Consider the following 24,795-nt stretch of genomic DNA (forward strand, 5'->3'; position numbering starts at 1 on the left):
GGAAAAGCTGCAATGTACAAACTGACCGTGGCTGGTTATAAAGAGAAAACAAAACTAAATTACTTGCAGGTGTCCATTAAGGATGCCTATAAGTAAACAGTTCAAAGGAACAGCAGAACCTGAACTTGACTTTGGTAAAGGAACACAGTGAGTGGATAAGTCAGATGAGTTAGTAATGTAAAGATTATGAGCCAAGTACAATTTATGAAGGCATAATGCTTTTTCTTTTTCCCCAAGAGTGTGTGCACTGTGTTCTAAACCTTAGAAAGGATGTCAGGTGTGCGTGTGTGTGTGTGTGTGTGTGTGTGTGTGTGTGTGTGTTGGCATAAAATTCTACTGTATCTGCTCTAGGAAGATGTCATCAGGCTGCCTGCTGGAGTGAGGTCAGAGTTTCTTTGCTGGGATGCTCTCATTGTACATGTGAACTTGCTGAGAGATGCACATTCTTGGTCTAATTTGGAAGTGGAGATGAGGATGGCAGAAGGGATTGTGGAAGAAGGGAGTGGAGGCTTTGTCAAAATCTAGCAGTGCATTTGTCATGTGGGGATGGTGATCTCCTGCCAAAGCCACAGAAATGAATTAGGAGCCAAGTAAGGAACTTTTATAATTGTGTAGAATTAGCCATTTAAGGTCAGGATTATTTTAAAAATAAATCTACTGACAGAAGTGGTTAATGTAGCAATGGTAGTAGACTTCAACGGGGGCAAAAAGGGTAAGATGGTAAAAGTTGTTGCCTATTGGCTGTCTTCCTTGGTTTCAGCAATACCGTGAAGAACTGGATGCCAAATTTAATGCCGATAAATTTAAATGGGACAAAATGTGCCATAGAGAAGCTGCTGTCATGCTGAAAGCCTTTTTCAGAGAACTACCCACCTCTCTCTTCCCCGTGGAATACATCCCTGCCTTCATCACTCTATTGGAAAGTAAGTGGAAGGAGTTCCGTGTGAACAGTCTAAAAAGTGTGAAGGCTGTAAAGAAGCAGCAGAAGACAGATGCATCCTAAACATGATCATAATACTGAAATTTTAAGCTTGATACTCACATATTTAAGTCTGTTAGACATGACCTAAGGAGCTTTATAATCATTACAGGGCAGAGGGAAAATTGCAGAACGACCAAGATCTTAAGATTTGAATTCCTGGGCAACTATGCGTTAGCCCTACAGTCAAAATTTCTGAGCCTCACCTGCAGAAGCTTTAAATTACAGATAATAACTACTTGTCAGGGTGCTGTTGGGTATTGCACGAAATCAGCTAGAACAGTGCCTAGATTGAGGCCTCTTTCTCTAAACCTGAGGCCTTGGGCCTGATGATGCGCCTCCATGTAATAGATGCTTCACCTCATGACTCTGAAAATGATAGAATTACATAATGATTTGGAAATTACAAAGTCTTGTAGATTAAATCGAATGTGAATTACCTGATTAAAAGCACAGGGTGGTGTGTTGTGGTGCTGTGTTTGGCAGGCAGGGAGTAATTCAACACGGTTGGATCATAAAGGTTGAATGTTGTAGAGAATGTGACAAGAAAGGAATGAGAGGAGGTTAAATGGTGGGCTTTGACTGTTAACATGGGGTCACGAAGGTCACAAGCCAAAGTATTTAATGCATGTGAAATAGATAGGGTTTCTTCCAGGTCAGGAAAGGGTCATAGGCAGATGCGAGAGACATTGGCCCTGCTCAGCTCTAGGTAACACTTACATGTGGGACTAAAAGTCACATTCAGGCTTTGATGGGAACTTTTCTAATTTGAAAATGCTACCTTGCAGATTTAAATTTTATAATGCTGTGTGCTTAAGTGATATCCGTATATGCCGTCTACAGCCTTCCAAAGGTTGACTAGAACTATGAAATTATTAAAATTTCAATGAGAAGTAATGATTCATTATAAGCTGCATGGAAAATTTTGTGCTAGAAATTAGTAGTTCCTAATTTTGTATCAAACCATAGTCACAAATGTATTGTAAAATTTTGTATTAAACCATATTCACAAAATAATCCTTTCTGTCTTTGTGACAGACAAAGAAACTATTTTACTTATTCTAATTTTCTTATGCTGGTAGTGGGGCTTGAACTCAGGGAGAAGGCACTGTTCCTAAATTTTTATGCTCAAGGCTGGCACTCTACCACTTGAGAACCACTCCACTTCCAGCTGTTTAGTAGTTATTTGGAGTATAGAGTTTCACTGACTTTCCTTCCCCCCAGCTGGCTGTGAATCTCAATCCTCGAATCTCAGCCTCCTAAGTAGTTAGGATCCTAGGCATGAGCCACCAGTGCTCAGCTTAAGCTACCCTTTTGATAGTCAGTGGAGTTCAGAAAACACAGATTATTTCCCACTTATGTAATTATTTTCTCTTTTCTATCTTGGGTACAAATTTGCCAACACAATTAAAGCCCAGTCAGGCTACAGAGACTTGCAGGAAAAGCATTTTCCTGCAAAGCACTATTTTCCTAGGAAAATAATGACCTGTGGAAAAAGAGTATTCTCTACCAGAGTGCATTAACTGAATTAACTATGAAATATTAACCACAAAGCAATGTCAGCCAACTTGCCTAAGTAAAATGAAAATAGATTATTTGCCAAAGTAGACTTTTAATTGTGAAAGAAACCAGAATTTCTCTGTAATTGAAAGAAATAGAAAATGTCCAAGCCTACTTCTGCATCTATTGGTTTTTTTTTAACCTAGAGGTGATTTTAAATCGTACTGAAAGATTCCATACAGCCCCAAGCCTCCAGCTGATCACAAAAATAATGTGTGATCTGTCCTTAAGTGCTTTGTACAGAGAAATGCTCCTGATAGGCCCCACGATTCAGACAGGACAAGCTCATGTCAGTGTACAGTAGACATTTTCCATGACCTCCTGGACCTGTGTCGAGTATGGTTTACAAATTTGACATTATTATCTAAAATCCACATATGAGTTATGCTGGGACATTGAAATTAGATCCTATTAGATCCTAGATGTCTCCCACTTCTGCATTATTCCATGGTGCATCCACTTGCCATTCATTCCCAAACTGGCACATTTAGCCTCCAGGACCCACCTTACCACCAGAGTATTCCACAAGTATAAAATGCAGTAACTTTATTAAGTGGTCCATGGCCAACTGATGGCCCATTGGCCATGGAGTAGAACTAGATTTTCCTTCAGCTTGAGAACAATGCTTTCTTGCAGGAACTCCTCACCAAGAGACCATTTGGGGTAGATACAGAGAAATGAAGGAAAGCCTGGATTCTCAGGTGTACTATAAATTTTCATCATGGCTGGCTGTGGATTTTCCTATGAAGATAGAAACACAATGTATAAATGCAGCTTTATGGCGCCATCTTGTGTCTTTAAGGAATAAAATGCCTTACAATCTCTAAAACTCTTAACTAGTCACTTTGTTGGAACTCTCAAAGCTGATTCTGGGCAAAAACATGAGACTCCAAAGCAAAATGTGCTGGTGGCATGGCTCAAGTATTAGAGCACTTGCCTCAAAAGCACAAGGCCCAAAATACCTATACTGTCAAATAAGTGGTACTAGTCATCAAAACAAGATCCCTCACACTGGATACAATGGCTGAATTCAGGTACTGACTTAATCACATGTATATACTAACACATTTTATCCTATACCAGCCATATAGCATTATGAGGTAGGTTAGATATGATTTCTTCCATTTTACAGATGGTAAAATAGGAGCAATGAAGAATTAAATAACCTGCTCAGATTGGCACTAGTGGCCAAGACCTGTAATCCTATATACTCAGTAGTTTGAGACCTGGAGGATCATGTTTCAAAGCCAGGTGGAAAAGGCTGTGAGACGCCATCTCCAATTAACCAGCAAAATGCTAGACTATAGCTGTAGCTCAAGTGATAGAGCACCAATTGTGAGTGAAAAGGCCAAGTGAGGAACTCAAGGTCCTGAGTTCAAGGCCTGGTACCAGCACAAGATAAATATATAAAGCCGCCCAAGCTCATGTAGTAACTCAGAAATAGATGCAGAATTTGAACCTGATTCTAGAATATACATTCCTGATTGTTATATGTTGCTGCTTTCTTATGTGTATTGTTCTTGAATTGAGCTGAAAGCCTTCTACTTACAGCACAAGTGTGCATCTAGGTCTGTGAAATCACTTCACAGGGGAAATGGGATACAAATCCAGAATTACTGTGAGAACCTCACTGCCATGCTCCTATAAAGGCATTGTGGGGTTGGAGGGGAGTTGACAGGCCCAGGCTCTTGTCCAAGTGAACAAAATTTATGAGGCCTTGCCACCCAGAACTGTCAGGAGCCCTCCTGTGTCAGCAGATGTTAGCAGGAAATGCTGTCAGGAGGCATCTGTGTTGTTTCAAGCCTGTGATTACCTCTATTTTCTCATCAGGAGGGCCTCACATAAGAGTGCAGTTTCAAGCCTTACACCTCATGGTCATGGCCCTGCCTGATGCCAACCGAGACACAGCCCAGGTACGTCATAGTAACCTCATGATCTGTTGTGGAGCTTGTATTGCTCGGAGGAAATAGAAGCAGAGATGACGATTTCCAGAGCAGTGGAGTAAGCTGCAGAGCTGCTGCCATTCCATGCCGCCATTGCCTAGGAGGACAATAAGGAGGGCCATTCTCTAGTCTTCCTTGAACTTTTGAACTTCATTTATTGCATTCATGAGAGGAATTTTAGCTATCTAGCCACTTGCCAAGGAAGGTATTAGGATTGGGGAAACAGAGATGAGAGGCCTAAATGGTTCTGTGTCAGAAGTAAACAAGGCCATTTTGTAAGTTACAACATATAAACAAGATGTCTTTATTGATCTTCGGCTTCTCACTTCAGTCTAATTGTTTAAAAAGGAAAAAGAAATCTTTGGGTCTCTATTAAGAAAATTTTGGCCTATGCCAACAAGACCTAGGGTTTCTCCTCTTCCATCCTGTAATGTTTTCAGAGTGTCGGACCATACTAAAGCTACCAGCACTACTATGTTTATTGCAGCATTATTTACTATAGCTAAGATATGGAACCAACCCAGATGCCCCTCAGTAGGTGAAGGGATCAAGAAAATGTGGTATATATACACAATGGAATTCTATGCCTCCATCAGAAAGAATGACATTATCCCATTTTGCTAAGAAATGGAAAGGCTTGGAAAAAATTATATTAAGTGAAGTAAGTCAGGCCCAAAGAAACATAGGTCCCATGGTTTCCCTTATTTGCAATAACTAGTATATGTCTGAGACAAGCAGAAAAGGTCAGGTAAGTTGATGTTAGGGAAATGAACCCTAAGATATGTATTCAAATGTTTTTTTCTTTCATGCGATTGTTTCTAACACATATATAAGATTATTTCTTTGTTGCTTTGTATGTCCCTCCCCCACAGTATAACCCCTGCTTTCACTGTATTTGATTTCAGTATAATTTGTGGAGGGGAAGGGGAAAAACAAATCTTTTAAATAGGGATACAGGTGGATCCATTGCAACAATGAGATATACAAGTCGTTATGTGGAAAACGAACTTTACAACTTTGGTGCGGGGCGGGGATGGGGGGGGAGCATGAGAAGGGATGGGAAGGGGAAACAAAGGAGGAGGCTACAATGCTTGATAAGAAATATACTCATGCCGGGCGCTGGTGGCTCACGCCTGTAATCCTAGCTACTCAGGAGGCTGAGATCTGAGGATCACGGTTCAAAGCCAGCCCGGGCAGGAGAGACCGTGAGACTCCTATCTCCAATAAAGCACCAGAAAACCGGAAGTGGCGCTGTAGCTCAAGTGGTAGAGCGCTCACCTTGAGCTGAAGAGTTGAGGGACAGCGCCCAGGCCCAGAGTTCAAGCCCCACGGCCGACCAAAAAAAAAAAGAAATGTACTCATTATCTTGCCCATGTAATTGTAACCCCTCTGTACGGTATTTTCACAATTAAAAAAAAAAGAAATCTAATGAGGGTCTTTGAAGAAGAAATTTGAAATCATTGAGTTAAAGGAAATTTCTAAAATCTCTGTGTTTGAAAACATATGAAGATAATGCAGCTTCAAAAATTCTAGGATGTCGGAATTTTAGACAATGCCAAATAGAATCTCATTTTTTGGATTGGGAAAATGAGGCTCAGAGCATGTTTTCTCCTGTAGCATGTAATAGAATGTTTGATAGAATCATATTCTATAGTTCTTCATCCAGTTATCCCTCTCTTTATTTAAATTATTTATTTGCTCTATGTTGGTAAAAACAAAACAAAATAAAACCTCTAGTGGGATCCAAATTTGAAAATACAAAGAGCTTCCTTCTGGGATCTGAGTCTTCTCAGTATATTTGATGGTTCGCAAAAATACCTGTATTTTGACGATTCCACAAACTTTTCAGGTTTCTCAAATCTTTTTTTTTTTTCATTTTAATGCTTATAGTAGCTACACTTGGCATCTTCCTGCCTGTGGCCCGTTGAAATTTTCAATATATAGCTTACAAAATGTAAGAAAAGTGAGGGAAGGGTGGGTTAGGGGGATGGGTGAGAATGTTGAAAGGGATGACATTGATCAAGGCTCATTGTATTCATAAACTGCTTTGCTGAATAGTAACTTCCTTGTACAACTACTTAATAAAAATAATATAAATATGAAACATTGTGATTGTAAAATTATAAAATAAAATATTGATATTAATAAAAATATTAAGAACTAATAAAAGCAGTATCAAAAACAGGTTTTATTGCATACACCTATAAGCTCAGTACTCTCGGAGGAAGAGGCAGGAGGATTGTAAGTTTGTGACCAGCCTGCATTACACAGAAAAGTTGAGGCCAGCTAGGTAACTTAACAAGACTATGTCTCAAACAAGCAAAAAGAAGCAAAAAAAAAAAAAAAAAGTGATAAAAATGGCACTGAAAAAAGTAATTTTTTATTATCTTTAAGTAGTTGTACAAAGGGATTTCAATTCAACGTGTAGTGTATGAGTACAGTGCATCTTGATCAATGTCGCTTCCTTAGTCCTTATCACCCAAGTCTCCCAACCCCATCCATCCCCGCAAGTTGCTGGTGCCATTCTCTCATATATACATTGAACATCATGGATGTATTCGGCCACCATCAAAAAGTAAAACAATGTAAACTGAGTTGACATTTGGGCTGAGAAATGAGTAACTCGTGTTGTTTAAATTGGTTTTCAAATGAGTAACTCGTGTTGTTTAAATTGGTTTTCATTTCCCACGGAAGCAATAAATTGTTTTCAACAGTAAAGATTTGAGGATATTTTTTAAGAGGTACTTTTTGTTCTTCACAACAAAACTACATTTCATGTTTATTTGAGCCTCAGTGTTTTCTCTAGCCCTGGTTCATGTTTAATTTTAACATTTGTCAAAGTTGTTTAAGATAAAAGAAAATAAGAAAATGCAAGCTGTTTACATAGCCTCCAATATAATAAATTTATGAATATTTTTATGGACCAGACAACTGAAGACACTGCTCACCTTCTTTCTTATACTTTTAAGTAATTAAAGGGGAAGGAAGACACATTTTACGCATCCCATACATCTAACATTTTCCCAGCAGCCCAGTGTATAGAATTGAGTGGTAGCTGTCTAGGTCTGGTGGCATACATCTGTAATCCCAACTACTCAAGAGACAGAAGTAGGATGATCAAGTTCTAAGTCTATCAAGGCAAAAGCTTGAGACTATCAATCCCTAGTGTGGCCCAAGGAAGAGAAGTGACCACAATCAGTGGAGCTTTTAATAATTTATAATGTTCTGACATAATTCTGTTCTTGTTAGGCCTTGATGAAATTCTTCAGTAAAGTGATTGCCAACGAATCAAAAAACCGAATGAGTGTGTGGAACATTTCCACTGTGATGGCGCCAAACCTCTTCTTCAGCAGAAGCAAACACTCCGACTGTGAAGAGCTACAGTTAGCAAACACCGCAGCGCACATCATCCGGCTCATGCTCAAGTATCAGAACATTCTGTGGAAGGTAACTGTGTGACAGGTTACTGTCAGGCTCCTGTAGGAAGCCACCAACCTGCAGGAAACATAAAGGCCCCGCAATGGGATACTTCCCTTAGTTGGAGAAGAGAATCCCAGTTGACTTGTGTCTTCAGACCCAGCTGGGCCTCCACACCCACAGTGCTGCCTCTCTGGAGGCTGACAACCACGGACTAAATACATTCCCTGCAAATTGTGTCTGTACTGAATATGAACTGACATTTTTTTTCTTGTGAATATTTCCTAAACAATAGGCAAAACAACAAGTTAAACAGCACTTACATTCTGTTAGGTATGATTAGTCATCTAGAGATGGATTAAAAATATATGGGAAGGGAAGCTGTGGCTCAGAATGGTAGAGTGCTAGTCTTGAGCAAAACAGCTCAAGGACAGCACTCAGGCCCTGAGTGTGTGTGTGTGTGTGTGTGTGTGTGTTGCACACATACACACATATGAGAACACATGTAGATCTTTTGCCATTTTATATAAGGAAATGCTGAGCATCCAAGGATCTTGTACCTGAAAGAGTCTTGTAACCAATCCCCTGGGATACCAGGAGGGGATAGTACATTCTTTAAGAGCTCCTATTTGGCATACTTTACTTTTTTTTTTTTTTTTTTGACCCGGTCATGGGGCCTGAACTCTGGGCCTGGGCGCTGTCCCTCAGCTCTTCAGCTCAAGGCTAGTGCTCTACCACTTGAGCCACAGCGCCACTTCTGGCTTTTTTCTTTCTGCTTATGTGGTGCTGAGGAATCAAACCCAGGGCCTCAGGCATGCAAGGCAAACGATCTACCACTGAGCCAACTTCCCAGCCCCCAAACTTTACTATTAAATAGAAATCCACCCTTTCTTCTAATCTTCATAAGAACAAAGGCCATTGTCTCTGGTTGCAGTGGCCAGGAGGAGTCTATATACTTTCAGTCTAGTGTTTTCCCTTGACACAAGCTACTTTTCTTCTCCAGGTTCCATCTTTCTTGATCACCCAAGTCAGAAGGATGAATGAAGCCACCATGTTGTTAAAGAAACAGCTCCCAAGTATGAAAAAGCTACTCAGGAGGAAGACCATAGAACGGGAGGTAAGGACCGCAATTAGAGGACACAGATTGTTTACAACCTAGATGGAGGTTTCTGTTTTGTTTTGTTTTTGTGTCATTTAGGTCCTGGGTCTGGGTACCGTCCCTTAGCTTTTCTCACTCAAGGTTGGTGCTGTACCAATTGAGCCACACCTCACTGCTGGCTTTTTGGTGATTAATTGGAGATAAGAGTCTCACACTTGATTTCCCTGGCTCGCTTCAAATCAATAATCCTCAGATCTCATCCTCCTGAGTAGGTAGGGTTATTAGGCAGGAACCACTTGCTCCTAGGATGACCTAGACTTTTATTTCTCAAAGGGAAGCACAACGTAGCTTGCAGTTTAGAACCAAAAATGTTATAGTCTTATAAGTATAAACTTTGTGGGAAGTATGTTCCTAAACAGAACGCTGTGGTCTTTCCATTTTCTTGAATGACATGGTTTGGGTTAAAATTGCTGCAATACCTATCCCATGAATATAGAGTGTTTCATATCCTACAAGGGCTTACCAGATGGTGGAAATGGTTGCCAAAAATGCTCAAGTCAGCAGTTCAGTTTTTGTAAACGAGAATCAAGGGCAAACCAGTCTCAAATAAATGGCAATTTCTTTAGTGTTTGAGTAATAGAACAGTAAATAATCCTTAATATCTTTGCATACATCCATCCCACCCCCAGGAAATTTTGCCTGATTACAGCTGTGTGATGACATATAATGGAACCAAGTCTTACAAAAATTACCAATTGTTTGAACTAAACTTGGGGATGACTAAGTATTAGGCCTTAATTGCACTTACCTTTAAGAAGATGTAAACACTTGAAACTCACTTTGTTTTAAAAGGATTTTTGCCAAGCCTTGTGTTATAATCCTAGCTATTCAGGAGGTTGAGATCTGGGAATCACTATTCAAAGCCAGCCCTGGCAGAAAATTCCCTGAGATTCTTATCTCCAATTAGCCAGCAAAAAGCTACAGTAGAGCTGTGGCTCAAGTGGTGTATGGCATTAGCTTTGAGTGAAAAGCTAAAGGACAGTGCCTAGGCCCTGAGTTTAAGCCCCAGTATTACCATACACAAAGGAAAAAGGACATATGCAAGTTTAGGAAGTAAAGGGTTTGATGGCCCTGAATCCTTAGCAGTATACTAGGGCAGTTGCTAAGTAGCACAGAAGTAGAATAACCGGCTCAGGCATGGGAATTGTGGATCACCTCATGGAGAAAGTGTTGCCTGAACTACATCTTGAAGGATGGACAGCAATGGAAGGGGAAAAGGAAGTTCAAGGCAGCAGTAAATGCCGGGGCAGTGAGGCAGGGGAGCCTACTGCTAACGAGTTTGCCAAAGTCACGAGGTGTCTCTTCTCTTTTTGGTAATTTTCAAAATGACTTCAGGTACAAGGACCATGAGTCCATTCTTATTTTTCCTTTTTTTAACAAAAAAAAATAGCATCAAGTGGTTGTACAGGGGGTTCATTTTTTTATTGTGAAAATACCGTATAGAGGGGTTACAATTACATGAGCAAGGTAGTGAGTACGTTTCTTATCAAGCATTGTTGCCTCCTCCTTTGCTTCCCCTTTCCATCCCTTCCCATTCCCTCCCCACCCCCAAAGTTGTAAAGTTCGTTTTTCGACATAACCTCTTGTACATCTCATTGTTGCAGTGGATCCACCTGTGTCACAGGGGGTTCATTTTAACATGTCCATTATGTATAGAGTTCATGTTGGTCATGATCCCCACCCCCATCATTCTCCACTCTTCTTTCTCTTTCAGTTGACACTTGGCTATGATGAATAGTGCTACAGTAACCATCCACCTTAATGATTATATCCGCTCTCTGCGTTCATCCATCACCTCACACTAGAACCCCCATACCAGCCCAGACATATTTCAACTTCCTAATGTTTTGTTAAGCTGTGTGTTAATTGCTCAAAGAGGTTTCATTATGGAATCTCATACCTGTATATCACACTTTAATCAGACTGATCATAGATACACACACATATAATCCTATATGTTTATTTTAGGACTAACAGCCACATATGAGGTAGAACCTATGACCTTTGTGCTTCTGAACCTAGCTTACTTCACCTAATATGATGTTTTATTGACCCATTTATTTTCCTATAGATGACATAATTGTATTCTTCTTCATGGTTTAATAATACTCTATTGTGTATCTAGTTACCACATTTTCTTGATCTACTCATCAATTATGGGGCAACTGTGTGGTTCCATAGCTTGGCTATTGTGAGCAGGGCTGCAATGAAATGAGTTTACCAGTTTGAGGTAAAAAATGGTAGAAGATAATACTTTAACAATATAAGTTATATAATCATTTAAGAATACAATTTGTAACAAATTATAAATTTAAAGGGTTGGAAAGACTTTATGAAACTTTATAAAACATGCCTGACTTCCTGTATTGCTGATGACTAATGTAAGCAATGAAGGCATGAATGTGCACACATGTGCAACTATGAACACAGTTGAGCCTCTGGATTCATAAGTTCTAACCTCTATAGACTGTGGAAAATATCTTGGGGAAAATATTGCACAGATACTGAACATATACAGACTTTTTTCTGGTTATTACCTGAATAGTATAACAACTTATTCATACAGCACTCAGTCCACAGATCCTGCTTCTTTGCTGTTTTTGCATAATTTTCTCCAGATGTCCAGTAATTTATCTATGCCACCCAGGTTGTTGAGCAGTAAGATGGTGTCTAGTCTTTTGCTATTGTGATGAATGATTTTCACTCATAAGTAAACTTTGTTTATATGTCATTTCTCACAAAGACACTTGAACCATGAGTATATAGATGTGGGGTGATGGGGTGAGTGTATCTTGTATTTTCATAAATATTGCTAAAATGTCTCCATAAAGATTTTACCAGATTGTCAGGTAAACCTAACTACTCAAGGGGCTGAGACTGGGAAGGTTAGGTTTCAAGGACAGAAATATAAAGGGCTGAAGGCTTATCTCAAGTGATAAAGTGCCTGCCTACCAAAACACAAGACCATGAGTTCAAACCCCAGTACTGCAGAGAGAGAGACAGAGTCAGAGAGAGAGAGAAGGACCGAGAGAGAAAAGAAGAGAGCAAGTGGTACTGGGGAGGGGGAGTGGGGGGAGCTGGGTGTGGTAGCTGTAATCGTAGCTACTCAGGAGGCTGAGATCTGAGGTCTGCAGTTCAAAGCCAGCCTGAGCAGAAGAATCTATAACACTCCTATTTCTAATTAAGCACAAAAAGCCAGGAGTGGAGCTGTGGCTCAAGGGGTAGAATGCTAACTTTGAGCAAAAAGGCTTAGGGACAGTGCCCAGACCCTGAGTTCAAGCCCCAGGATTGGTGCACACACAACACACACTATACTAGATCATGCTTCTAAAAACACAGCTAGTACTTGCCTTCTCTATATTTATTTTAAAGACTATATGTGTTTTCTTTAGGTTACAAGCCCCAAGACCTCAAAGGTACTGCAGAAATCACCCTCTTCACGAAGAATGGTGAGAGGACAAAAAGATCCCCCTTCCCCCGTTCACATACTATTAACTCCCCCGCCCATCATATTCCTGTGTAATTGTGGACATAATCTAGTCTTCAGGCTTGGTGTTTGCAGTGTGGAACATAAAGCATGATACAGTTACTGAACTCACGATTCCCAGTCTGTGAGTAGGTGTCCATTACACACTTATGAATACCTTGGAAGTGATAAGGGAGATGGGATTGTTGTGATCATCAGACTGGTAGCATTAGACTTGGAATTTATCTTTCAGATGTTTCTAGGAAGCTAGGAGGGAGGGATGTGAGCTCATCAGAAGAGTGTTTCAGGAGTCAGTTCTGGCTGCAGTCAGCAAGGGACTTTGTCTTCTCCCCAACCCAGATCCCTTAACATCCACTTCCCAGAACACTGCCTTCATTCTTGGAAAAGTATTAGGACAGACCATAAAAACTGGCCCTATTTTTTTAAAAATATTTTGCCAGGGATCAGTGGGCCATGCTTTGTAATCCTAGCTACTTGAGTGGCTAAGAACTGGAGGATCACAATCTGAGGCCAGCCTGAGTTCTCAAGACCTCTTCTTAAGCCCTAGCTGAATATAGTGCTGCTCACTGCTCATCCTAGCTACACGAGAGGCTGGGATGGGGAGGATTGCAGTTCCAGCCTAGCTTGAGCAGAAAGTCCACGAGACTCCATCTCCACAGAAGCTGGGCATGATGATGCACACCTGTCATCCGAGCTATTCTAGGAAGCCTGAGTCCAGCAGATCAGTCTAGGTATAGGCTCGAGAAAAGAAGTGACACTTTATCTCCAAAAATAGTGCATTAAAAAAAGGCTGGAGGCATGAATCAGAGGTAGACTGCCTGCCTAGTAAGTGTGATCCCCTGAGTCAAAACCTCAGTACTTAAAAAAACAAGTAGCTTCAGTGAGTCAAGATTTTGAAACAAAGAGAATTTTCTATTCTAATGAGAGAAATTTGTGTAGGAGACAGCACCAGTCTGACTAGCCCATTTAGCTGTAAGCTCAGATGTCCCCATGCTGGCGATGGGTTAGGAAAGCAAGCAGCTCCTGGTGTTGAGCTGTGTGGTGTAACAACACACTCTGAAGGGCAGATTTCAAGTGCTTGTGTGGAAGCTGACTTGGCCTGACCATTCAAGGCCACTAGCAAAGGGAAGATTCTTGGTTAGCCAAGTCCTATTTTCCACTTGATCCCTAAAATTTCTAAAGAGTTGCTCTTCTCAAAATAATTAGGGACAGAATCCTGCTTAAAGTAGGCTTATTTGGGTCACTGTTCAATGAAGACATTGGCAAAGACATTGGATTTTTGACAGGCTCATTTTACTCCTGTCATGAGTTTAAGGCTGTACAGAGAGGTCTACTTGTAAAAAGGAAGGTAAGGAAGATCGCCCAGCTCCACTGAATGTGTCATGTATACCTTTTCCTAATCCCACGCACCCCTGACTGTCGTATCTCTCAAGTGCAGCCCCTAATTGCTATTCATCCTAGTTTGACAGTGTTGTGAATTTTTCCTCGTTGGCAGTCGGACGTGCCAGAAGGGGTCATACGAGTCCACGCTCCACTTCTGTCCAAGGTTTCCATGGCCATTCAACTCAACAGTCAAACCAAAGCCAAAGACATACTGGCGAAATTTCAGTATGAGAACAGGTGAGCCAATGGAAATGAGGGTCACTCTATGTGCCAGTCACTTCCCAGGGACCTCCAGCTGTGGCCTTTTGAGAACTTTGGGAATTACACGTGCTAAAAGTAGTTTGGTGTTAGGTTTGTGAGCAACAAAGGCTGCTTTGTAAATGGATTTCCATAAATGGGATTGTTTGTTGGGTAGCTTCATTTACTCAGTGAGGTTTCCCTGTTAATACAATGAGAAGCTGGGCAAGTTAATTTACGGCTCCCTGAGGACACCATAGCTGCTAATAATTCTCAGGATCAGATCTGTTCTTCCATATCTGCTCTAAGTTACCATAAAAGAGCATCGATCATAATAATTTTTTTCTAGGAATGCTTACTCAAGGATAACCATATGCCTGTAGGCTTTCAAATACTGAGAAACACTCATTAAAATTTATCTGTTGGATGGCTTCTAGTAAAAGTCATGGATCTCCTTAAAAACAATTCCAATTACATTTAAAAGGGAGTAGTCTTGTTGAGCAAAAAGTGCCCATTGTAGAAGTGTAGATATTGTATGTGGTTCCATTGGTATGGCTTTTTTTCAAGTGACAGTAAAGTTGACACAGGGAGGAGATAGGCCTGGGAAAAGAAGGGAGTCTGGCAGGGGAGGGGTGTAAGAGGGGAAAGGGTGTGGGACGGAGGTGTTGGAGCCATGGTGTTGGACTGGACTGTGGTGGTGGGTAAAGAGGTCCTTATAACATTGCATTGAACTTAGTACACACACACACACACACACACACACACACACGGTTTTCTTTTTTGTGGTTTTTTTAATTTTTTTTTTTTTTTACTGTAAAGATAGTGTACAGAGAGGTTACAGTTACATGAGTAAGGTAATGAGTACATTTGTTATTGAGCATTGTTACATCCTCCTTTGTTTTTCCCCTACCATCCCTTCCCTCCACAACTCCTCCCTGCCCCCCCACCCAAGTTGTAAAGTTTGTTTTCAACTTAGTGTCTTGTACATGTCATTGTTACAATAGGTCAACCTGTATCCTTGTATCAGCATTTGTATGAGCATTTTGTTATTTCCCTTCCCCTCTCCGAATTAGAAAAACGTATGTATAAAAGATGCAGGGCACCTGCGTCAAATACCGTAAAAACGGGTTATACCGTGGGGGAAGAACAAGAGAAACAAAAAAAAAATCACATAGTACATTTTAGATATGTTAAAAACAATAGCAAGAAAGAAAAAACAAGTTGTGTCCCTATCTTGGGGTTCATTTCACTTACCATCATCTTATATGGTCTTATGTACAGAGCTTTTGACCTTTTCTGCTTGTCCTAAACTTATACTAGTTATTGCAAATAAGGGAAACCATGGGACCTCTGTGTGTTGGGAAAATGGAGAACGGAAAAGGAGTAGGCCAGACTCTATCATCAACAGGCGAGGACAGTTTATTGAGGAACAGTGAGGGGCGCAGACCTTCCTGCAGCTTTGGAGGTTGTGCAAGGGACTGGATTTTGGGGTGGGCTTATATAGGGCTTAACGAGGAAGGAGAGAATAAAAAAATGGGCTATGGTCTCCTTGGGCAATGTCAAGGGCAATGTCCTTGGCCAGGCCCACAGTGGAAACTGGGTGTGGGGGATATTGTCTCCTGGGGCCCAAGGTCAGAATGACTTGCCTATAGACAAGCACAAGAGCACACACCTGGTGCTTTGCTTGACCTTGGAGAATAAGGCAGGACTCAATCCTTCAGCTATGCATAACAGTAAAATTGTGAAAGTTGAATACGTGGAGTTTTATCAGTGTCAGTATTCTGATTGTAACGTGATACTGTAGTTTTGCATCATGTTGCCCTTGGTGAAAACTGGATAAAGAGTGCCAAGAATCTTTCATAAGTCTTAGAACCAGTTGTGAAAATACAGTTATTTGAACAAAAAGATAATCAGTGAAAATATTCTATGATGTCAGAAATCAGGATGGTGGTTTTCTGGTGGGGGTAGAAGGCATAATGATCAAGACGACATGTTGGTGGCTCCCAAGGAGCTCTGGATGCAGGGGCTGATCACATGGTGTGTTCACTTTGAAAATCCATCAAGTTTTATCATTGTGCCTGGCACTTTTATTACCCACACACATATACATGCACACACACACACACACATATATAGGCCTTTGCTAGAAAAGAAGAGTAGACAGGTCAACGGGAATCTGAACTTGACCTCTCCTCTGCTGCTGACTCCGGCATCTAAAATAATGTAGAGTAGGCCATAAGCAGTCATACAAATACTTGAAATACATTCTAGGAATTTGGGTATCAGATACTTCCTAGGTTCTTTCTTGCATTCCAGAAGATTCTGTACTCTCAGTTCTTTTATAGAAGAAAATGTTTCTAAAAAATGAGAAGTAGTGACTATAGAAAGGCCCAAATCCTATGAAACAACTTTGAAAGACCCTGCAATGTAGGTATTATTTCTCACTACTACATGCAAATCTATAGTCATCTCAGGTAAAAAGCTAGCTAAACAAAAAGAGGGCAAGCATTTTCTTTCTCTCAGCATAGAGACCAGGACAATCTGAGGTAACAAGGCTTAAAGCCATTCCTGGGTTTGGATAGGGATCAGTATGTGCCTTTCAGAGCATTTTCACCAGCACTTGAGTCTGGGATGGAAAAAAAAAACTGAATGGGACAATTACTTTCTCTGACTTTCTTCTTATAGGATACAGACTTGCAAAGAAAGCATTTTGATGGTACACAAAGCACCAAGCAAACTCACAATTGTGGCATTGGCTGCAGAGAGAATACCATTCACTATTTGGGAAATACAGAAATGAAATGATTTCTTTTGGAGAGAATTGTGGCTGATGACAAGGCAGTGTTGTACATACAGGTTTCCTGCCTGATAGGGTCACAAGTGTGTCTAGCACCAGGTGTGTCTCAGCTATTATTGGCTCCCAAGTACCCTGATTTAGAATTGCATGAACATCTCTGGACTTCAGGGTCATGTCCATCAAACAAACAACAACAAAAACCATTTTATATGATAAATTCAGTCATAAAATGATCTCATGACCCTTATACTAACAATAATCAAATTTTTTAAACGATCGCATGGAATGTAGTTCATCAATGCACAGTGATTGGTTTGCTGCTCTATTGCCTAATATGCAAATTTAGCTGAGCTCTTGATAAAGGATTAAAGCCTATTGCCTTCTCATTTTATTTCAGTCATAGTTCATCTGAATGTATTAAAATGCAGAACCAAAGGTTATATGAAGTTGGAGGAAATATAGGTAAGCATTCTCTAATAATTTTGACTTTCAAATACTCTTGATTACTCTAAATGAAATATATAGATATTATTGTTAAGGTTCATTTGCAAATTTCTTAGATAAAAGGTCAAAATCAGTACATTCCTCTACTTGTTAAATCTCATGTAAGAGTGGTTATATGATTTGGCTCAATAGTCTCACAATTTCAATGAGAATGCTGTAGTGTGTATAAACAGTAGATTTGGGATGTTAAAGTCTTTATGGAGATTTGTGTAAAACAAAGAGCACAATTGGGAATTTTCTGAACACACACACACACACACATACACAAACACACACATTTACTTTTTGTTTAACTTCTCTGTTTTAGCTCACAACTCCAAATCATTATTCTCAGCCAGGTGCCAATGTCTTACACCTGTAATTCTAGATACTCAGGAGGCAAAGATCTGAAGTTCATGGTTCAAAGCAAGATTGGGCAGGAAAGCTCATAGACTCTTATCTTCAATTAACCAACAAATAGGTGGAAGTGGAGCTGTGATTCAAGTAGTAGAATGCAGGCTGGGAAGGTGGCTCAGTGGTAGAGTGCTTGCCTCACATGCATGAGGCCCTGGGTTTGATTCTTCAGCACCACATAAGCAGAAAAAGCTGGAAGTGGCGCTGTGGCTCTAGTGGTAGAGTGCTCACCTTGAGCTGAAGAGCTGAGGGACAGTGCCCAGGCCCAGAGTTCAGCCCCATGACCAGTGGAAAACAAAACAAAACAAAAAACTATGTAGACATCAAGTAGTAGAATGCTAGCCTTGAAGGAAAAAGTTAAGGGACAGCACCTAGGCCCTGAGTTCAAGCCCCAGTACTAACACACACACACACACACACACACACCACCACCACCACCACCACCATCAACAGTAACATCAACACCAGCAACTTTCCCTTTCCCTGCTGTGATGGAGGAAAAGAAAATCCCTTCTACTTGCACCTTTGTCCATACCCTCCAAGCTCCACAGTGCACCCACTGTAGCCAGTGGTTCTTCTCTGCTGCCCTGGGAGCCGTCTTGTGCACAATCAGGGCAATTCTTGCTCTATTCCACTCCCTCCAGCACCTACAGTTTTTTCCCCCAACTGCAGCTCTTCCATTCTCATAAATGATTCTTAGCTCTCTCTCCTGTACAAAACTTGCTTGAGCCACCTTCAAGTCCCCTCCCTCTTTCTGTTAGCAGCACACCTCAGGGGTCTGCACTCCTAGCTCTTCCCGAAATGGTTCTCTTGAGCCCTCCCAGACCAGCCCACCCCTCAGCACCTCACCAGACCCACTCTCTTGTCGAGGTCCCTGGAAGACTCTTGTGCTCAGAAATAACTCACTGGTTCTGTTGGAACTGATTAACTCACTCCGCTGCCTGAGTTGATCTTTTGATTTTGAACACCACTTTCTTCACTTGGTTTCAAGGACAGTCTAAGCTTCTGATTCGTATCCCACTTCAGAGTTTCTTGCCTATTCCTTCTCAGCTTCTCTGCCTCTCGATATTGGAGGTGGAGGACACAACTCATTGGAATTGTGTGTGTGAATTTTGGGGTGTGAATTCTTGTGAACTACTGGATTTGCTTACACAGATTCCTCTGTCTGTCTGCTTGCTTTAAATCCACTTGCTTGCTCACACCTCCTCAACTTGCATCCTGATCACTCCCTGGACTCCTGCTACATGCAGTCACCACCTCTGCATAAGAGCTTTACACTTGCTCTGGCTTCTCCCAAGACTTCTGGCTCATTCCCCACTCCCCTCTGCCATGTCTTTGTTGATGCATCACTTCCTTAGTGGAGGCTTCCTGGCTCCTTCACTCTCTCCATGTGCCTTCCTGGCTTTGCTCTTCTCTAACATTCTTACCACCCTCTGACTTACTTTATATTGTGCATATTTATTTGCTATGCAAACACCCTGAGGGCCAGTGTCTGAGGCTGAGTGATCCATTGCTATAGCCCCAGCCTATAGTAGTGCCTGGCACCTGATAACTCTTCTACCTAGGGGCAGAACTTGAGAATAAAGCATATTTTGAGGTAAAGCAAGAAATGGCCTGTTCCCAAATGACACTTGATTTGACTCTTCTCTATTCCTAGTTGTTATTATTTGTAAAATCATTGAAGGGCTGGTTGCTAATGGCTTACACGTGCTACTCAGGTGGCTGAGATCCAAGGATCTTGGTTCAAAGTGAAGCCAAGCTGAAAAGTCTGTGAGATTCATATCTCCAATTAACCAACAAAAAGCTAGAAATGAAGCTGTGGCCCAAGTGTAAAGCACCAGTCTTGAGAAGAAAAACTAAGAGCCTAGGCCTTGAATTCGAGCCCCCATGCTGACACAAAAAAATAATATGGTAGACTATATTTGCATATAAATTATCATCATAGTTTTTGATATATATCATGTATAAACAAATTCTTTACACATATTTTGAATTAATATAGTGAAGCTAGGGAGCAGCATTCCTTTGCTTGGCATGTCAATTTTACCCACAGTAAATTAATTTCATAGGAGATTTATTGAGATTATTTTACAGTCCTGAGAGAGAAGGGGCGGTGATAGAGAGGGAGGGAGAGGGGAAGAGAGAGGAGAGAAGGCTTTGCTAGGAAAACTTTTAACATGTGTACATAGGAAAGGGAAATTTTTGAACTTTAGAAATACAAGAATATACACACATGAAAGAAAACACAGGTTATGCTCCTGAAAACATTATTGGCTTTTCTCTTTATTTTAGGACAGCATTGTTTGGATCCTGATGCATACATATTGGACGTGTATCATGTAAATCCTCATGCAGAATGGGTGATTAAACCCCAACCAAGACTTTGAAAAAAAAAAAAGCCCAGAATGGCTATTGTCATGTATTATATGCCAAAAAAAAAAAAAAATCCTGGCTTGGTTGGTGGGGGAAAACAACACTGCCTTGACCAGTTTGTTCCTGTAGACCTCTCTGTGGTTTGCCTTCCTGAAGGGTGGTGTCTCCACTTGTGTCAACAAGAACTATGGAAGGTAGCTGGCCCACACTAGGAGCCAGATGTTCTCATCGGTTTTCCTTAGAAGAGGAAAGGAGGCGTGGTCCATCCAGAAGAAAGGCCCATGTGGAATACAGAACCACCACTTGCCTTCCCTTGACTTTGCAGCAGATATTAACTTGGACCTACAGCTGGGGATCAGCAGCACTTCCTGCTGTAGCCTGTGCCACTACACACAAGACGTGAAGAGACCTTTTTTATACTTTGTTGTATACCCATTTCACCTTATTTGAGCAAGAATGCCAGAAGTAGCCTTAATTTCTGTCCTACAAAGAATCCAGATCTACTCTCCAAAGGGAATCAGTTTCTAACATGACTCACACAATATTGCTTGTGTTGGAGGAGGAACTTCAGTCTGATAAAAAGTGTTATTATGTATGGATTTCCGTGGGTTTACTTTTGGAATCCTGGAGCAGTTGCATATTTCTCTGTCCAGTGAATGAAAATGGAGGCTTCATAGCGAACCATCTTGTGAGCACCAGGCCCTGCTGTGAAGCTTATTTGTCCAAAGACAAAGAGGCTTCCATAGCCGTCAACAGCCAAAGAACCTTGACTTTCCCACCAACTTACGGTGCTCCATATCCTTCGAGGTGCCAGGAATGAACTTCCTTTTTAGATCCCCATTTTACATTTCATAACTATAGAGAAGCACTTTGCAACACCAACCTAAAAAGACAAAACTGCTTTCTTCCAAGACTGCTACTAAAAACTATGTCTTACCAGTCCTAAAAGCAGATTTTTGTTTTGATTCGGTCATTATAGACTAACCAGGCACTGTGGATTAGCATCGGTAAGCTGAATACATGTCACCATTTAAACCCTGCAGTCATGTCCTAGATCCTCAGATGGCCAAGCACAGTCCTTCTGTTTCCAAGTTAGAGCATTTAAGTATGCTGAGGAATGGTGTGGCATTGCATGGTCTCTGTCATATTGAGACAGCAGATAGAGTGGTTGCCTGGTGAGCCCTCAGAGTAGACCTCTGACTCCTTTATCCCAAGCACATGCTTTAGCTGGGAGTCCCTAGATTTAGAGTCTGATAGATTTAGAGTTTGATAGAGTTATTTGAACCTTAGAAATGCAAGAATATACACAAGAATATATATATACCTAAGACCTGCATGAGTCTCCCTTGCAATTCAAAGTGGAATTACAGATTTAGAAAGCATTTCTAGGTCTTGTAAGTCACAAAATCAGTGTGGTAATACTTTTAAGAGTACTAGAAGAAATAACCCCATGCTCCTGCATGCCTTGGTGTCTATACAAAACATTATTTATAGTCACTATGCAGACCATTGTGTTTCTGGCCTTGTCAACACTTTTATAGAAAATACGAAGAGTCATTCATTTGAGAATTTTAATTTCCTTTGCCTGAAAACTCATTAGAAATTTTGACCTGTAGGGTTTTTTTTTTGTTTTTGTTTTCATCAATTTTCAGTATACTGATGGTATGTGAGTTTACATAAGAAATTTCCAGAATCTGTGAGATTCTTATGTCATTCTTGCAATTTAAGAAGGACTAAACATTTCATCTTATATACTTGCCAAATCCCCACATCTAAAATGGCAACCATTGTGGCCTCATGCGGAAGAAATCCTTCTAATAGCTACCTTGTATTCATGTATGTATGTGAGGGGGCTGATCTTTTGTACTTTTTCTCATTCAAATAGTTCAATTCTGTGATATTTAAACAGAAAATTTACAAATCAATTTCTTCTTTTTAGTTTAGTTTTCATTTCTTTTCACTGCAAATGCATTAGAATCTGTACATTCATTCCAAGGTTTTATGATCTAGTCCAACCTGCCATGGTGTAAATTAAGTGAATAACAGATGACAGGTATAAAGTACAGTAACTCTGAATTTCTTCTCTGGTTTTGTGTGGTTTTAGATGGCAAATATTTGGCTAATTCAGTAACAGTAGTCCTTTCAGTTTATTGAAGGACATGGCAACTTTTAGATTACTATGTAATATGGAAGGTGATATCAATGTCAAATCATTGGATGGAAATTTTATTCTAAATCTTTACTAAAGCTTATGAATAGGGTAGTAAAGAATGTTAGTAGACATACACTACTACTTGTGTGGTTAAAGAGGTTCTTTTTGCAGATTTTATTCTTAAAGAATAAACAAATCCCTACAATTAAATCTAAAATGCCCCCATGGCTCACACTTGTAATCCTAGCTACTTGGGGAGTCTGAATTCTAAGGATGACACTTTGAAGTCAGCCCAGGCAGGGAAGTCCATGAGACTCTTATCTCCAATTAACCACCAAAAAGCCAGAAGTAGAGTTGTGGCTTGTGGGCTCATGGGAGAGTGCTAGCCTTGGGCCAAAAAGCTCAGGGACAGCACCCAGTCCTGAGTTCAAGCCCCAGGACTGCCCCCCCCCACACACACACACAGAGCCTGTCACCTAAGTATTGAAAGAAATTTTCCCTTATCAAGGGTTATTTATAAAAGTTCAGTAAACCAACCTAATGGTTAACACATTTTCAAACAAAAGAAGGCCAGATACCTGGCTTGTAAATGGCTCCTCACTGTCTCCCCCATCCCAAGTGCTCTTGGTACACAATTTGGAGACTATGCCCTCCAAGAAGGAATTGCAGGAGATTAACTTAAGAACAGTTCCTGGAATGGGCTCATTTTCCCTCCATTTTTAACAGTGGATTCCTTGTGAAGTGAAGTAGCTTACTTGGGAAAGTGATGTTTGGGAGTCCGTGGCCTTTGAACAACCTGGAAGGCCAACTCTCTACAGTATATGTACAATATAAACTACCTCACTTACTTTTCTGGGGAAAACAATGCAATAGTCTTTAATATTCTGTCCCTGAATCTAAGTATTTAATAAATCGCTTCAGTTAGCTTTCACTGGTACATCTGATCATATACATTTACTGATGTAACATGGTTTTAGTAAAAGCTTGAATACCAGAAATACTCCAGAGGTGTGTTGGCATCTCTGACAGAACCTGTGTCCCTTAGAGATTGTCACATGTTTCGAACCATGTGGAGATCCATGTCTTTGGGTTTTTAATGTTCATTTCTACTTTCAGGGATTCTCAATGGCTGGTCACATAGTTCACTTGGCTGCAAAATATCAGGAGGTTAAAATGTCCCTTCTTCCTTGCAAGCATATTCCAACTCTTCTTTCCCCCTGCATGTACGCTTGCCTGAAATGATGGCAGACTAGGGGATGAGATAGTCCCCAATGGGCATTTTTCAACTCTTTCCCACAGATACGTCACTTAATAAAAAAAAAAAGTACTTTGACATGGGATTACAGTGGTTTCTTTCAAGCATGTTAATTGTATTCACACATCGAATTAAAAAAGCATTTTTTTTCTTTCAGGAACTTTTCTAAAAGTATGATTTGATGACAGAATTGTTTCACTGGAAAATGTCCATATTGTGTGTTCACTCCTATCTCAAAGTTCACACGGACTCTGCTCTCAGCCCTCACTGTTCAGCAGAACATGGCTGTGGCAATTAAGCACCAAAAAAGAAAATTAGAGAAAAGCTACAGAGACTGTCACAGTGTCTAACAGTTCCGAGTGTATAGCAGTGCTGGTAAGAGGCACTTTTGCAATTGGAAATGTCTGAGGATGGTCTTGTGCAGGCACTTCTGCCATGACAAGGACAGGTAGGGAGTGAGGTAAAGGATATATTAAACCAGCAACTATTAACCAAATTTGTTTGGAGTAGTGTTTCATGTAGACAGGATTTCCAATTAACCATCCAAAAGCTGAAAGTAGAGGTGTGACTCAGGGGAGAGGACTTGCCTAGCAAGCATCAGGTCCTGAGTTCAAATTCCCAGTATTTCCTCTTCAATTGATACTGGAGGATGAGTCTTAGGAAATGCTCCATATGGTCTATATCCCTCTACCCAAGTTAAGGGAAAGACTTTCTCTTTCAGGAGAAAAATCTTACATATCATAGTTTTAAAACATGCATATGCCATCCTCAGATCCATTTACCATTATTTCAATTTAAAAAAAAAAAAAATGCCTTCCTAATTAACCACATTAACCAGGGGATGTAGCCAGAAAGGTAACCTAAAGGCAGTCTTGCATATTGCTCAATGATGCATTTCCCACTCACTTAACTCACAAACCATGAGTATAGACAGGAGCATCTCAGATTGGACTTTTCCAACTGAAAGGTAATCTCCCTACTCTGGGCCAACCCGATTGTTTAAGAGATTGAGGATTATGGGTATTTATATTAAATAATCTTTTTAAAACAAATAGATCAAAGTCTGGAATTATATCTGGTTTAGCAAAGTGCCACATTTAAAAAAGTTCCAAACTCAACTCATTCCCACCTACATTTTTACAGCTTTATGCCCAAA

General features: G+C 40.6%; 1 protein-coding gene across 1 annotated transcript in view; it reads left to right on the forward strand.

The window, feature by feature from the left end:
* The window catches only part of Arhgap28 (Rho GTPase activating protein 28), a 166,156-nt gene extending 145,329 nt beyond the window's left edge, over window positions 1-20,827 (forward strand). The window contains exons 11-18 of the mRNA XM_042699188.1: window positions 761-923; window positions 4,370-4,452; window positions 7,732-7,929; window positions 8,903-9,016; window positions 12,451-12,507; window positions 14,041-14,165; window positions 17,360-17,424; window positions 20,152-20,827. Of these exons, the coding sequence (XP_042555122.1) occupies window positions 761-923; window positions 4,370-4,452; window positions 7,732-7,929; window positions 8,903-9,016; window positions 12,451-12,507; window positions 14,041-14,165; window positions 17,360-17,424; window positions 20,152-20,246 (900 nt within the window). The 3' untranslated portion in view covers window positions 20,247-20,827. The remainder of the gene's footprint in view (window positions 1-760; window positions 924-4,369; window positions 4,453-7,731; window positions 7,930-8,902; window positions 9,017-12,450; window positions 12,508-14,040; window positions 14,166-17,359; window positions 17,425-20,151) is intronic.
* Window positions 20,828-24,795: the final 3,968 nt, after the last annotated feature.

Source organism: Dipodomys spectabilis, unplaced genomic scaffold (assembly GCF_019054845.1).
Source record: "Dipodomys spectabilis isolate Male_0828 unplaced genomic scaffold, ASM1905484v1 ptg000235l, whole genome shotgun sequence".
Taxonomy (NCBI): domain Eukaryota; kingdom Metazoa; phylum Chordata; class Mammalia; order Rodentia; family Heteromyidae; genus Dipodomys; species Dipodomys spectabilis.